The sequence below is a fragment of the Falco biarmicus genome, chromosome 9 (assembly GCF_023638135.1).
Source record: "Falco biarmicus isolate bFalBia1 chromosome 9, bFalBia1.pri, whole genome shotgun sequence".
Lineage (NCBI taxonomy): Eukaryota > Metazoa > Chordata > Aves > Falconiformes > Falconidae > Falco > Falco biarmicus.
Window position 1 is genome coordinate 43,463,627 of NC_079296.1, and position 16,388 is coordinate 43,480,014.

Here is a 16,388-nt window from a genome sequence, read left to right on the forward strand (position 1 = left end):
AGAAATAACGATCTTCTAGTTAATAAAATCCTTCAGTTATTTTTGTCCGAGTGGGGTGAAGCTGTGTGTTTTTTGAAAAAAATTGAATGGCTGAGTATGGCACAGGTATCCTTGTGCTTGCACTCCACATACAGCTTTGGTGTTACTCCCCAGTGACCTAGTCACGTGATGGCAGTTTTGCACTATTGTTTCAGAAGAAACTAAAAGGATTTAAATATTTTCTGGAGATTATTTTTGTGTTCTACAAACTGTACTTTCGATGACGATATTTAATAACCAGCTGTGGAAGTCTTCAAGGTCTGGAGTGTTAGGGAAAGCATTTATGAAACAATGTCTCTTTAAGTTTTCTATGGCCTAAGCTACCTATGCTACAAGCTACACAACCTCCATTTGCAGTAAAGTGCTGAGTCTTTATGTAGTGACTATTAATTGGAATAGCCAGATCTGCTGTACTGGTTTTTAAGTTCTGCAAAACTACTGTTGCCGTAGGGGAACTACAAATTTTACATACCTGGTTGAAAGCAGTGGGTAAATGCCTTGCATAGTTAGTAGTGGCAGGTAGATAACTTCTCTTGACAAAAGGAAAGAAAAGGAACTGAAAAACTGAAAGCAGTTGCTAGATTTTCAGAATTACCTTTAAATAACAACAACAAAACTAAACTAAAAAAAAAAATCCTAAGATTACTTTCCAGTTGCGAAATAACTGCTTTGAGTTTTTTCTCCTTATCCCTGCCACCCCCTCAAGTCTCTACATAATTAGTTCATGTGCTGCTGGTTTTGAAAGCTTGTCTGAACATCATCACAGAGATAAGAGTGTTAATAGTAAATTTCCAGAAGTCCTTCACACTTTGTTGCTGTTAGGGGAGTAAGCGTTGACAGGCTTTACAAATGGTTTACAGATGGAGGGGAGAAGACAAAATCCTTTTCTCAGCACTTGTCACTTCTAATGTGTACAATCTTTATATTAAGCCTCATGTTTCACAGTATGTTGCATATAAGTAAGTTTCTCAGTTGGGTCTTCTAAGATGCCTAGTTGGTAGTTTTTTGTTTGGTTGGGTTTTTTAAAGCTATTTCATGTTGTCTCTTCATTCCAAACCAACAGAAGTCTTCCAGGGCTCGCTGTAGTGGTAATTAAAGGTGATAATGAGAGCTGGAAAGTTGAAGTTGTCTTTTTTTTTTCCTCTAGAGATTGACTGTATGTTTTTAACCATATTAAAAAAAAGTTGGCTACAAAAACCCAACCAACACACCCCCCAAGTCTGGCATTTATAAAAACTATTACAGAAGCTACAGTTGCTGACTGCTAAAAATTAAATATTGCGTCACATGTAGTTTTAATAGTATTAGTGGAAGCTCCTTGTAGTAGAGATAATGAGGACTTAGTTGAGGTGTTTTTATCTTCGTCAAGAACAAGTTACCTTATTCATATGAAATCATGTTGCAGCTCTATCATGTTTCATGTAATAATATAGTGAAATGTGTTTTTTCAGTTTGTAAACAACGGACAATTACCACTTGGTTGGAGAATAAAGGACCCAAGACAACTGAGTCCAAAAGGTAAAATGTACAGCATACCTATTCAAAAGTTGTGTTCTTTGAGTGGGCCTGTGGGGAACTCAAAACTGTGGGTTGCCAGCACAGCTAGCTACTGAAAAAAGGCAACCCTGTTTCTGCTGGTTTCCTTACCGTGGCACATCCTCTTGAGTGTAACTGACTGACAGTTTCATTACAGAAAGCTAACTAGTCCCTCACCCCTCCCCTCTAAGTCCCCAAACACAAACTTTTCTGCTTACTTAGCTTCCTGAAGCACCTCATTCTTTAGGTGAATAAACACTGCTGCTCCTGCAAAGAAAAAGCAAGGGCAAGGCCAAGTGGGACTGCTGCTTCCAGTGGCGGTGAACTGCTAGGTCAAGTTAGCTGTAATATCAGGCTATGCCCTTAGTCAACAGCTCTGCTTTTATTTTTGTTTAAGATAGGGCAGTAACAGTTACAGATTTGGGCTGATGGTCCTGCATTCAACTTGCAGTTCTGTTAATTTACAGACAAAGGTCTGTTTTGGTTTGTCTCATTGGACTGTGATTGTAGTATAAACATGTGCAACTTGATTTAGTTTGGACCGAAATTTACAGGTGCTCAAATGTAACTTCAGGTTATTCTGTGAAGGTTTTATAAAAGTTTTGCTGCTGAATGGAACCAGGTAAAGTTTGATGTTTCCTGCTAACATAATCTGTCAGGAGCAATGTGTGCAAGGCAGTGTTAAAATTAAACACCTAAGAGTTTAACTGTCTGTTGCAGAGGAATTTCAGATATTATTTTCCTGTAATTCCACTTGCAAATCTGTTGGTTTATATTTCATTGATGTTTGTTAATAAATAGAAATGGAAATCCATAGCAATGCTAAAATAGGAAAACTTGGGATGATTAATACAGAACTACATAGGACTCAATTACAGGGTCACAGGTTGCAGTAAAGCAAAGATATTAAGAGGATGCTTAAGGGGGGAGCAAATACTTTTTTTTTTTTTTAAGTTTCCCTTTAGAGTATTGCTTTTGTGTGCTCTTCCCCAGCCTTGCTGACAGACTACAGCCTAGTCAGTTTTTAGCAGGTTAGTTGTGTAAGCATTTAACGTGCTTTTCTATTGCAGTTGATACCACAATCTGAATTTGAACAGTCTTTGTGTTAGATTTGATTTCTTATCTGAAGCTGACAACAGATGTTGTCAATACCTTTAAACAGTCATTTATTGAGATGGCAGCAGTAATTTTTTTTCATCAGAATTTTCAGTGCAGAAACAAATGTTTAGGTGGGAAGTTACATTATCATAATATAAAACCGTCTAAAATTTTGTTTTCAAATAATTTTCCTATGCGTGAGGTTCCAAGCTGTCATCTGTTGCTCCAAGCACCTTTTTTTTTTTTCTTCTCTTTTTGTTCTGTAATGATAAAGGTGTGAATGCTGTTTCTTTACCCAGAGTGCTTTTTTTAGAAGAGGATCTGTTACCATTCATGGAGAGAATTAATGTGTTCAAGAATCTATTAAGATATTCAGTTGCTGAATTTAGGATTATGTAGATGGGATACTGGGCAATAACCAGACATACAGAGTTTAGCGTACTTAAGTTTGCATTGGTTGTATGTAATATGTATCAATAGATTCAGGCGGGGGTATTGTTTGGAGTGATATAATCACCAAGAGTAGTCAGTTGTTTTAATATTTATATGGTGTCTTAAGTATTTTTCTTTATCGATACACTGGTACAAAAATTAGTACATAAGTGTGAAATTACTTCCCAGCGTCTTCTTGAAAAGTTTAATCTGCTCATACAAAACTTGCTTCGTTTCCCTGTGTAACCGTTAGGATGCATTTCTTTCTGTTCTTTGTGTAAGACAGCACAGGACAAGTTAGGTGATTTTTCTCTTTAACTTTTCTTACCAGTTCTAAATATATTTTACTCATGCTTTTGTATTTGTAATTTTTATTTTTTTTAAAGTCATGGACTGTTTATAAAAGTAAGGAAGTAATAGGATGTTTTTGAAATTGTGGACTGCTGTGTCCTGGTCTTCTAAAAGATGAATTTGTAGCTCTGAGGGAATGGCTACAAAACCATTGCTTTCCTTTTTCACTGTATTTAACTGATTAAAATGAAAGTTAAGGAGGACTTCATCATGACTTTGAACTTTTTTTATCTGGAGAAAATTAGCTAAACAGCTTAATACTGTTTAGATTTGAAAATAAGGATAATGAATAACTTGAATAGATTTCTAAGATAAGCAACTGATTCATCATCCTTTGGATCCTTTAAATGGAAATAGGTTGTCATGGAGATACAGTCCCTGATGCAGTAAAACTTCTTGATCCTGTTAGTGCTCACTTACAGAGTATAATGAATAAAATCCTGTATTTTCTATTGTATCTTTATAATAATTTCTTTTTAAAAATATATATACACAGAAATTTCATTTGGAGACAAGACATTAAATTCCCTTCTCTTCCACAGCTTACACAGCAAAATCCATAACAATACTGAAGCAAATCCCAAGATGACTTCCATTAAAAAAGAGAACTTTGGTGAGCATGATGTGAAAAAGCTAGAGAATATTTGTCAGCAAAATTATTCAAAAATATCTGTGGAAGTTCGGACAAAGCATGTAAATTTGCCTCAGACAGTCAGCATGTGTAACTGGGTGGCTGAGGACAAAGATGCAATCTTGGACACAGAGCCTGTGAAGGGGATGCAGTCTGGAGACCTCTTAAAAAATGCCAACGTTGACCAGATGCACAAAATTGGCAAGCAGGCTCAGAGGGGCTGTGAAGAAAGCAGTGACAATTGGACTCAGAAGAAATTGCCATCAGGCCAGTCTTTAAAAATGGGAAATACAAAACTTTCTTCAAAAGATACTGAGGCAGATGAGCAAGTGGCTTCATGCAACTCACAAAAGCTGAAGAGCTGCAATTCTGTCAGTTTAATGGGTGAACAAGAAGAAGGGGATGTAGTTCCAGAAAGTCCACTTTCAGATGCTGGTTGTGATGCTTGTGTATCTGATCTTGGAGGTCCTGGGAAACTGAGCAAATGTCAGAGCAGTTCAGGGGATTCACCTGCTTTTGAGAAAGAAAGTGAACCGGAGTCACCGATGGATGTAGATAATTCTAAAAATAGCTGTCATGGGTCAGAGGCTGATGAAGAAACAAGTCCATTTCTCGATGAGCGAGAGGAGATAAATATCTCAAAATCCATAAACAAATCTTTTAGAATTCAATATGGGGATGCTGAACTGGAGTCGAGAAAGTCACGTTTTTCTGCCAAGGGCTGTGAAAGCTTTGAGGAAACAGATAATTCTGTTAAAGAGGACAGTCTGCATACGAAGTCACCTGCGCTGTATCCTGCTCCGTCATTAGAATGCAAAAGTGCAAAACAGGGTGTGAAGAGAGATTCCAAAATCACCTCTCACTTCATGAGGATACCTAAAGTTGAGGAGAAAAGGTAGTGTTCTGTCTGCCTCTTCATCTTTTTTTTCATGCTCAAAAATTTCAGAATACGTGAAGAAACTAATGGTCTTCTTAGTTTCATCTTTTAAAAATACTAATCTGTTTTGTTGAAGCATTAGTGCTGCTGATGCTTTGGTTGAAATAGGCATGAAAAATCTCCCTTTTGAACACAGTTGTAGAGATGTGTATGCATATTTTTCAGCGTTTGTTTTTTTTGGCTTTATTCATAATTCGGGAGAGAGAAGGGCTGGTGATACAGACTACAGCACTGGAAAGAGAAGCTGCGGCTGTGACCCGGGACTCTGCATGCTAGACGTTGTGTAAAGGGTAATCTCTTCTCCGAGAGCTTAGATTTCAGTGGGAGCAGACAAAAGTGAATAAACAGCAAAGGAACAAGCAGAAATGAGAGGGCAGTGTGTATTGGTGTAATAAGCAATTTTCTTAGTTGACTCAAGTCTTTAAAGTAGGGCAAGAATGTAGTTTTGCATATCTTTTCTGGGAGGTCCTTTCTGGGTGTGAGGAGCAGCACAAACCATACTTTTCAAGGAGGAGAGGAAGAAGGTGATGGAGATTGGCTAACTAGCGGTGGGAGCTTGCATCTGACAGATCTTAAGAGATGAGTGGGCTGAGATTGGAGATGAATTTGCTGAAGTATGGAAAAGGGGGTCCTAACGTTTAAAATAATGGGTTTAGGGAGTACTCTTTTCACTAATTGAAATGAATTGTAGCAAAGCAGCAGAGATTGAGGCTTGTGTTTGTCAGTGCTAGAGCATAGTGTGTTAAAATAAGTCCATGTTTGAAAGGGAAACTCATGCAGAAGTTTTGCTGTGTGGATAGGTGGGAATCCTAGCAGTACTTTACGGAATAATTAGTAAGATAGTGTGTGAGGCTGCAGAGAGATTATTTTTGCTTTTATTTTTGGGGGGTCTAAACAAGAGGATGTGAGGGTTATAAACTGCAGTGCCGGGCAAAGTAGTGGTATTGCCTATAGTGCTTAAGAGGGCAATCAGAAAATCTTAAAGCTTTCCTCCTGCTTTTTGTTACGCCAGGCCTACAGCAGAAGGTAGAGTGGCTCAGATCCTAACTCGCAGAGAAGAAAGCAGTGGTGTATCAAACAGGTTTCAGTCATCGGTAATGCTGTGCCAGAATTACCCTCTGGCTCTCAGATGAGCGCAGTGGGCCTGTACCCAGTGTCATGCCGATGTGGCTACACCATTTGTATGTGATCGGCCAGGCTGGAGGTAATGTCTGCACCTGGCAATACTGGCATATGCATAGATGCAGCGAACAGGTTGGACTACATCTTTATCCGAGGGTGGAGTAAATTCGCTAAGGGGAATTTAGAGGTCTAAACAGTACCTCAGAGTGCAGGCTTTTAACTAGTTTTGCGTTCTACTCTGAGAACTTCCTCCCTCTTGCGTGAGAAACATCTGGTATATTACATCAAACATACAGCAGGTTCAGATTTTTCTTCCCCAGAATATCAGATCCATGCAAATACCTTTGACCATCAAAGAGGATTAGTTCATCTGCTCTTGCATATAATTGAATTTTACAGGTGTGTTTTGGATTACTTTTAAATGTCTACTTCCATTGCAAGTGTTTTATGCCTGACATGAAAAATACAACCCTAGTGAGAAAGGGTAGTTAAGAAGTGTTTTGGGTTTTTGGTGGGGTTTTTTAGTTTGAAGAAAGAATATGTGCATCTCTGCATGCACATTTGTTTGTTTTCTAATAGTTGAGAAGGGGCTTTAGAGGCTATCCTGACAAATACTGACCAGTGAGTCTGTCTCCTGTCCCTGGATAAACAGATCCAGTTGGGACTCTGCAGAGGAAAACTGTACCTTGCTAACTCACCGCTGTTCTGTGAACGTGTTTGTAAGCCTGTGGTGAGGAGTGTTTTGGTAGACATTGGGTACTTGTGTGTGTTGGTGGAGGAGAAAGTTGCCGGGGGGGGGGGGCGGGCGGGCGGGCGGCAGGGGTAGAGTTCCCCAAATAAAGCTTTGGCCTGGGGCTACAGCAAGGACTAGCAAATAAACTGACTCTGTTACAAACATAACCCTGGAGTGGAAGTTTGTGTATTTGCCTACTAGTTTTTTTCAGTGGAAATGAATTGTTTCAACATATTTTATTTTAACAGCAGGAAAGACAAGTGTGAATTCAAACCCCAGAGGCCAGGAAGGAAGATGCCTCAATATGTGCCACCTCCTCTTCCAACTAATAAGAAATGGTTTGGGACACCAATTGAAGAGATGAGAAGAATGCCTATGTGTGGGGCCCGTCTTCCTCATCTGCGACCCTCAGCCAATCATACAGTAACCGTCAGAGTACGATAATTAAGTGTATTACCTGAAATCAAATTTCCTACTGAATTGTTCAATAATATGAAATGCCAAACATTAGTCTTGTAGTATTAGCAGGTTGTGGAATTCTTTCTTTGCCATTCCTTGCAAGCAGACTAGGGCAACTGATTTTCCTGAAAATTGACTTTTCTGATGCACAGAATTAGGATATTAAGATCCACAAGAAATGTAATTGTTTGAACTGCCTCTGGCTCGTTAGGGACAAGTATTTTTCTTTTGCAAAGAGGTATGTGTGTACTTCCTTGTCTGAGTTGTAAACTGTGAGAATTTAAATATGTCTGCAAGTAAAATTTGTACTCATGTTATATTTTTGTTTTAATATGATTCTGTTTTGGGTTCAAGATATGCAAAAGGCTCAAGATATAAAAAAGACAAAACATGAAGAGGATTTTCAAGGAGTTTTACCACTGCATTTTAGATCAAATCTGATGTATTTACCTTTAATTTTTTGGAGTAGTATGCAGTCATATTATTCTTGGAGTAAAACATGTGACCAGAAAACCGTAGGGTCATGGATAAATCCCAAACAAAAGAGAAGCATGTTTAAGTTTAAATGCAAGTTCTGAGAGAATCAGTGCTGTCAGAAGGCTGTCTAGCAGATTAAGTCTTTAAGTACATCACATCGTTTTTACATTTCTGGTATTCTGTGGAGTAAATTTGAAATATTGCTGTATCTATAATGATTTCTCATCCTCTTCGTTCTTAGGTTAAAAAACATTATTTCTGCACATGACTATTGGTATATTTGAAGCTACATTTTGAAAATACTTGGATGAAACTATGTAAACACTTAAATTCATAAATGAGGAAGTCTTTAGTTGATAATTGGACATGAGATAATTGCATATATTACCTTTATTTCATTGTTTTTCAAGAGGTCAAATGATAAGGTGGTGTTCTTTTCACCAAGTATAATGTGTAGGAGTAACAGATGGATTTTTTTTTTTTCTGAGTATCTGTCGTGGTCAGTTTGTGGCTTTCCCCTTTCCAAAAAGGGTGGCTGTAGATAAGACGTCTTTTTAACTATGTTTTTGCTTACTTTTTATTTCTTCAATTTAAAAACTTGAAAGTAGAGTCTGAACTTTCCCCCACCTCCTTCTGTGTTGCAGGTAGATCTTCTGAGGGAAGGAGAGGTGCCTAAACCTTTTCCAACTCACTACAAAGATTTGTGGGACAACAAACATGTTAAAATGCCCTGCTCAGAACAGAATTTATACCCTGTAGAGGATGAGGTAAGGTCAAGTATTTACAGTTGTGTAACCAAATAAACTTTTTTTCATATAGATGAGTTTTCAGTTTACTGCATTTGCTTAGTTGGAAGACTGTATATATGGAATTGGAAAATCAAGTAGATGAACATACCTGGTCTGAAAACCTGGACTGTGGGTCATGATGCTTCAGGCAGAGCAGGAGATTTGTTTTAATGTTTTTTTTTCTCTCTAGTTTTACCTAGCCAGTGATTTGATCATGAATATATTTTGATATGGAGTATAAGTATTTATATGTTTGGGTTTGGGGTTTTTTTGGTGAAGCAATTTCGGATGCCAACAGATGTGAATAATCAAAATGTGGTTTCAAATTCATAATACTCTGTCAGCTATTGCTGATAGTGAGGTGTATCTGACTGCTGTTCTGATGAAACAATGGCAGAGAGGTTAGGGTTGGCCCTGCGTGGTTTGTTCATTTGCAGTTTCTTGTTACTGCTCGAGACTTACTTAAACGTACCCACTGAAATGCTTTAGACTGTGGTAACATCAGCAAGTGTGTCCTGTAGTGAAGACACTATCATGATTATTGATGCTTGAATCTGAAACAGATGATTTTTATAGCCTCTAGGAAGTACTCTTAAAAAATTAAATCTTTTAAGTTTTCAATGTTAAAGATACAGTATAAAATGAATTTAATTGATGTTTCAGAGGAAAAGTGTTGATAAGGTCTTTGTTGCCAGTTGAGCAAGATGAGTTGTATCTGCCCTCGTGGTGGTCTTACAGGAACTGTTGTTACTGATTGCAGTGGGCAGTAAGACTTTCTGTTGAGGAACAGTATCACAGGTTGTCTTACATTTGGGTTAGTGCAAGTCAGCCACAGCAATATGCTTTTATAATCTGTGCCCTTAATGTTCTTAATACTGTTTTTTATAAAGTTAGTTTTTGAGTTTTGAATTGTGTATTTTATTAAGTGTGGTCATGTTTTATCTGTAGCTTCAGTTAAAAGGGAACCTTAAGGAAGTTAAATGCAGGGGACTCTAGAACTGCAGAAGTGCTTCACAGTTATTCAGAATATGTGGTTTATTTTTAAAGGCCTTCACAAATAAAGCAAACTTTATTTCAAAAAATGGGGCAAGGAAGAAAATTATTAGTAAATATGTCATTCTGTTTTGAATAACTTAATCTGACTTTGTTTTGGGCTTTTGGTTTAAAGAATGGAGACAGAACTGCTGGAAGTCGATGGGAACTAATCCAAACAGCCTTACTTAACAAATTTACATGCTCACATGATTTGAAGGTAAGCTTGTCAATTTGAAATGAAGTCTATATGCATAAAAAGTACATTCAGGTTCACTGTGTACTGTTAGCGATTCTGGCTTAGTCCTATTTGTTTATTCACGTACAGAAATAATTTTTTAAAAAAATCTGTGCTGTTCAAGGGATTCCCTAATGAATTAGGGGTCTTTAATAGTCTTATGTGTTGCCACTGAATTTATTAGCTATTATTAAAATGAATTGTCATTTATAAACTGTGTTCGTCCGGCAGTATCTACTAGTTTGTGGCAAACGTAACGTGGGCTTTTTCTGTAACCAGATCATAGGGCAACACACAGGTGAGAGAGTTTCAAACAGTAAGTGTTCGTGCTGGTGGAGTCCACAAAAATTGCAACAATTCAAACCGCTGACAAAAATCTGTAAATTTTGAAGACTAAATGTTCTGGTAATAACTCTTAGAGTTCTTGTTGGCTTTTAACAAATTGTGATTTGGAGAAGCTTAAAATTGCAGTTACGTTTTTTGTGAAGAATAATAATTTGATTATACCTAAAAGGCAGGGAAGGAGAAGGGTGGAAAAGCTACAGATAAACTTTAAAAATAAATAAATAGCATTCCCCCAGCAACTAATGAAACTTTCCTTGATGATACTATTTTATTTGGTATTTTTTCTTGACAATTTTTTGAAGGTGGTGGTTGTTGTTGTGAAGTACCTGTTTAACTTTGTTGTGGTCCTGCTTCTGTAAGTTTTTAAACTGGTAAAACTTCTGCTATATTGCTGAGGGACTCTTTTTGTATTTTTAAAGCAAGCAAGCACAGGCTGTGGAATGTTAGTTGTGTGTTGTAGGCAGGTCCAAGGATGCCTTGTCTTGTGCTAGGAAAAGCCTGTAGGCTAAAGCTTATTCAATGCTAAACCTAAAATACAGGATTCAGTGTCATGGAGTTGCACCGTATTAATACACTTCTATGGATTTTGATGGGCTCTGTGACAGGTTTTAGCCACTAGATGGTACTGTCCCTTCAAAAATGAAATTTCATAACATCGTTTTTCTTCTGTTAAGTATCTCTGAGCTTCATTTTGATGTGCTCTTTCCCTAGGAAGCTATACTGAGATACAATGTTGCTTATTCCAAGAAATGGGACTTCACAGCTCTTAGCGACTTCTGTGAGAAGGTAAACCAAGTTGATTTCAAATAGGAAGAAAAGTAAAATCTTAAGTGACTGCTTTGTTTCTGTGTCTCAATGCTTTTGGCTTTATTTCCCCTTTTGAGAGTAAAGATTTTGCAGACACCAATGTGGACAGTTACTCGTCTGGTAACTTCAGTTGAAATGATAATTATACTTTATAAACTGGGTTAATTTTAAATCTTAAGGGCTTAATTGGTGCTTCAGTAACACCTAAGGTTACTGAAGGTAAGGTGGGAAATGCGTTTTCTCTGTTTTATGAAAACCAGATTTATTAAGGACTTGTAGTAATATTTCTAGCGTAATGGTATCTTTTTTTTAAAAAAAATGTTGGTCGTATTTTTCCTTTTTTAAACAGCTTTACTGTTATATTGCAGTGGTGTTTGTATAGACTGTACTTTGCTGCTCTAACAGTAAGATTTTGCTGTATGCTGAGACGATGAAACTAAACTGTAGAGTCTTTGAAAGATTGCGGTGGGTTTTATGACTTCATGTTGCCTTCCTGGAAGAGGCTGGGAAAAAAAAATCAATAGTAGGTGACAAATGCAAGTCGGACCGTTATTAATGTACGTCCTGACTGACAATCAGAAACTATGCTAATTAAAGTGGTATGGGAGATTAAATGAGATGCAACAGAAATTGTGTTTTTCTTCCACCAGCTCAGAAGTGCTTTAAAAACACGTGCGCTTTTTTTCTTAGGAGGGGCTTGCTAAGCTGTATTAAGGTTCAGTGGAAAATGAATTTGATTTGAAGCTCATTTTGTTAGTTACATATGTTTAAAATAATATCTGCTTACTTCATGTGATCAGAAGAACCGTTCTTTCTATTGCCTGTTTCCATAGTGTATGGGGAATACTGTTTTGCAGAGCGAGTTTTGTTTTGCATGCAACACAGTCTTGTTATTACTGACAGAAGACACCTGTAAAAGTGGTATCATATGTACCAGCCACGAGAGCTACTTTGTTTGCCCATCTTGCCAGTTTAGTGCTTCCTCCTGTCGTCTGTGGGGTGTCTCTGTTTTTGAGGCTGTCGTGGCTGGATGGTAGAGGCTGTGGATATTTGGCCTATTTGCTCATATTGACTCTTGTACTAACCGAAATTACCTTGGCCTCTTCAACTGTTTGCTGTCTTCTATACATAACTATTCATAACACACTAATTCTTGTGTTATTAAAGAATACATATTTAAATTTTTAGAATGTTTTGAAGTACAAGCACTATTTATGTAAAAATCTGACTTGGGAAGATACCAGATTTGCATCATATTGCTACAAATGCAACCGAGCTTGCCCTGATGCGTTCGTATTATGCGTTTGGGAGTTCCGAAACTGTGGATAATCAGATTCAGAGGTCATCTGCCAGGGAGAGTAAGTAATCTCAGCTCTCTCCAGAGAAGAGAGGAACAATAGGAAAATAAACTATAATATTGGGCATCAGTCCTTCACTGAGAGTCAAAAGGAAATTTCTGTCACCTGGGAATGATATCTTACTTGTGAGGCTCCCAGGTGAAGTGGGGAGAGCTGTTTCAAAACATGAATTTTAGACCAAGGTGAAGAGTGTGCAGCAGTATATTAAATAAAGAATAGTGAAGCGCTATATGACGGTGGCTCCTTGTAGACCACAGAAGCAAGATTTTACTGTGGCTCTGTTTATTGAATGTGTTCAGTGAACAGAACATACAGAGGGAATACATCTTGTAGGGAGATGTTTAAATCTTTTCTGTTACGAAGGGATGTCTGAACTCAAGTTTTGTAAATAGACAGACTAAAAACAGGCTTTGAAAGCAGATGCCTTGTTTAAGCGAGTAGCTGTTGAGTTAGAAGTTGAGATCTTCTGTGGAAATGACCTAAATACACTGTAATGAAATGTGGCTTTTGAGGTTAATACATTTCACAGTTAATGTTCAGGAGTCTACCATTGGCATTTGTATTTTCTTGTTTATCTTACGGTTTTGAGGGAACAGGGGAACTGTTTCAGGTGACTTTTGCTCAGCAAAAGTTGAGAGGGTTGGTTGAAAGGAAAGCTGGCTTGAGTAATCAGCCCAAAAGGAGGAGGAGCAGCTCAGCAGAGGGAGAAATAGTCACAAATATATGTTAAACAAAAAAGATGAAAGCAGAGTGTCATCCTCATCTATTTACATTCTTGGACACTATTGACTTCCAATGCACTTCTTAACCAAGAATTTTGTTGTCTAATTTAGAAGGGAGCTGGGTCCACAAATTAATGGTGTCTATTGATTTGAGACCACTGTATTCAGATACTACTTCAGTAGGTCTGTGCTTCATAAATTATAAAGGACCGTTTGTTATTTTATCTTCTGATTCTGGACACAGCTCACATTATTATTAAAATTAATATCTGTTATATGCTTTCATATCAGTCTTACATTGTGTTTCCTATTTGAGGTAGTTTCTTTCCAAGTTACACATTAAAAATATACATTACTTTTGAATCTTACAAGTAGGATTTAAATCAGTTTTCTTATCTTAACAATAATTACAGGTTTATTTGACTTAAGTTTATTTTCCTTTAGATATAGATAGAATAAAGATTCAAACACTTTCAGCTTTCTTAACTAATGGGAAATAAATGTCATGTATGTGAGCCAGGCTTTTTTTCCAAAACAGCATCCCCTGACATGTACGGGCTGACTAGCTTTACAGTTTGTTCCAAGTGTTGTCAGAAGAGGGAGCCCTTATTATTTTAAAAAGATTCTTTTGGATGCCAGTTAATGTGTGGAAGTAAAATTCCTATTTGTAGTGTGAAGTAAGTTTGGAAGCTTCGAGTTTTTTTGATGGGTACCATGAGTTTTTGAAAAGAAACAGTAATGTACGTAAAGCTCTTAGTGGTTTGCCTCAGATGTCTGATGGTTTTGGTTGTCCTCTACAGAATTTCCACAGTTGTGTTGATTTGTTTTGCCATCTGTTTGTTAATATTTGCAAAGAGGCTTAGGATTTATTCAAGTTATTACTTAGTGGATGAAAATTATTAGTGCTAACATTTTTCTTCTTACTTGCAAAATTTTTGTCACTTGGAAATTATCCCTGCATCTGTTTCTCCAGAACTTATGTAGAAGCCAGGCAGGAAAGAGTTAACCAACAGAAAAGGAAAGGAGAAGAAACAGCTCTGGATGGAGCTGTCTCTGGACCCACAGTGTGTTGTAGATGAGCTTTATTGGTGTGAATGATGATAGGCTGGGAATTTATTACATGTTTTTGATCAACAGCGCTACATACTGTAATAGTTTTTATTTTTCTTTCTTGTAGATTTGCCCTTCCATTTCCAGGCAAGAGTAAATTCTTTTGCTTTTTCCCAAGTGTGTGGAGAAAAAAAAGTGAGGTTGTTCAAGGCCTGTGTCTTAGGCTAATCTGCAACATCAACTTTATTTAAGGGGAGAAGTAAGGCTTTATCAGTTAAGACAGTCGCATGGTCTGCTGCTCTAGATGGGGCCTGTTTGTTCTGGACATGTTTTGTTTTTATCATATTGCTTTAAAATCTCTCAGAGCTTAAACGTAATTCTTGGTAATGTTGTTTTATGAACTCTTCCTCTTACTGCTTGCATCTGCCCTGCTCTTTCAGGAACAGAGGAGTGCTTAAATCTGAAAATGACATGACATCGTATAAGCAGTGCATAACTTTCTTTAAAGGTCCTCCTTCTTTTAAATCCAGTTTTAGTTGCATAGTATACAAGAACTTTAGTCAGCAGGATTTATGTTGTGAAGCTTTGGAAACCTTCATGATATAGAACCTCTGTCATTAAAATCTAAGTTCTTTTGAGGTGAATCAGTTGGTGAACAGCTTCGCAACTTAAACATTTTTGTCTTCACAGTAGAGCTGTATCAAACCGAGTTACTTGGTCCCATCTAGAACTTGTGAGATTTAGCAGCAGTACTTCAGTTAATAACAAATCTACTGAAAAAATATGTAGGACACTGAAAGTGGCAAAAAGGAGCTCTGCAGGCACCAAAACAACAATGGGGGCTTTTATTTCTCACGTGGATTAATTTCAGTCTTCTAAACTCCTTTGACGCATAGAGAAGAACTATAGCATGTACATCATTTTAGTGCAGGAAAACTAAGGAATAAGGCTCATATGCTTTTCAAGTCTTACTTGCAAGTTATCGAAGTTACAGGCTTTCCTGATACACTTCAATAAAAAGAAATAATCAGATCTAGTCATCTGAGTTTTAGCTACTCTTGCTGCTTTTTGGTGTATGCAAAGCCGGAAGAGTGACTCATGTATGCAGGACTGTTAGCATTTAGGATTCCCCAAATACTTGTGTTTAAAATGTTAATTTGTGAGTTAATATCTGTACGCTGTTCAGAGCTGAAAAGGATTAAATGCAGTACTCGGGGGTGTCATTAAAAGGAAAACTGTGATACCTGATGATTACTCATGTTTTGGAAATTGCAAATAGTTCAGGTAGAGGTTTGATTGCCAATCTCTTAAGAAGCACAGACTGAAGATTGGCGTTTAGGTAAATCTGTGTTGCATAGTCAGTGGGTGTCTGAGGAGCTGTGAGTCATCTGAAAATGGATCACAATAAATCTTGTAGATATTCACGTTGTATCCATAACTACTTTTATGTTTGTCTGGACTCTTTGAGCTTGATCATCTTGGTGGAAAGTTTGTCTGTGAAATGGAGAATATAGAACGAGAGGAGTCGGGAATGGTGTAAAGGTATGTAATACTTCCCGTGTGAGGAATATCTGAATAAGCTAGGAGTGTTTCATCTTTTCATTTTAGTTGAGAGGAGTGAGGAATGGGTATAACAGCGGTGTCCAAAATATATGTAGGAGAGGGTGAAGAGGAAATGAGTGTTCATTCTTCAGTACAACAGTTAAAGAACACCAGAGGAGTGTTCCTATCAGGTAAGGATTTCAAAACCAGGCAAAAGCAAGTAATTGTTTAGATACTGAATGAAAGGCTGTGGAACTCCTTGTCTGGGCATGTAGAGGATGCTATGGCTTTACACCAGGTTCTGAAGGGATTTGGAGAAATTGCTGGCAGAAAAATCCCATTGACATCTACACAGATACTGTGACAGATTCTGGAGATTTCTGAAACTGATCACTGCAAGTAAAAGTGTTGTGAGGAAGTGCTGCTGATTGCTTGTTTTTTTGTGCTGTTAACTTTTCTGGGCACCTTTTGTTGATGGGCTTTCATGAGCTTTTGTCCGTGTTTACATTCTTACAACTGCTGGATTGAAGTTGAGAGGCAGAAGTGGCCTTGTCACGTGGGCCCCATTGTGGTGTAGTACCCCCATTGTGGTGTAGTACCAATATGAGACGTTGCTGACAGAAAGGCATGGGGATCTATATGCTAGCTTCTTTTAGGAGGACAAATGAACATCACTTGAAGGCACTTAGGC

General features: G+C 37.6%; 1 protein-coding gene across 8 annotated transcripts in view; it reads left to right on the forward strand.

Moving 5' to 3' along the window:
• Window positions 1-16,388, forward strand: part of PARG (poly(ADP-ribose) glycohydrolase) — a 71,114-nt gene that overhangs the window by 2,102 nt on the left and 52,624 nt on the right. For 6 of the 8 annotated variants that reach the window (XR_008823896.1, XM_056351815.1, XM_056351808.1 and 3 more), the window contains exons 2-7: window positions 1,491-1,557; window positions 3,999-4,982; window positions 7,128-7,314; window positions 8,460-8,582; window positions 9,772-9,855; window positions 10,930-11,004. Coding sequence is in view for 7 of the 8 variants with exons in the window: in XM_056351808.1 (XP_056207783.1) it covers window positions 1,491-1,557; window positions 3,999-4,982; window positions 7,128-7,314; window positions 8,460-8,582; window positions 9,772-9,855; window positions 10,930-11,004 (1,520 nt within the window). In the remaining variant the exon portion in view is untranslated. The remainder of the gene's footprint in view (window positions 1-1,490; window positions 1,558-3,998; window positions 4,983-7,127; window positions 7,315-8,459; window positions 8,583-9,771; window positions 9,856-10,929; window positions 11,005-16,388) is intronic. The other 2 variants (XM_056351810.1, XM_056351812.1) reach the window with 1 other exon arrangement.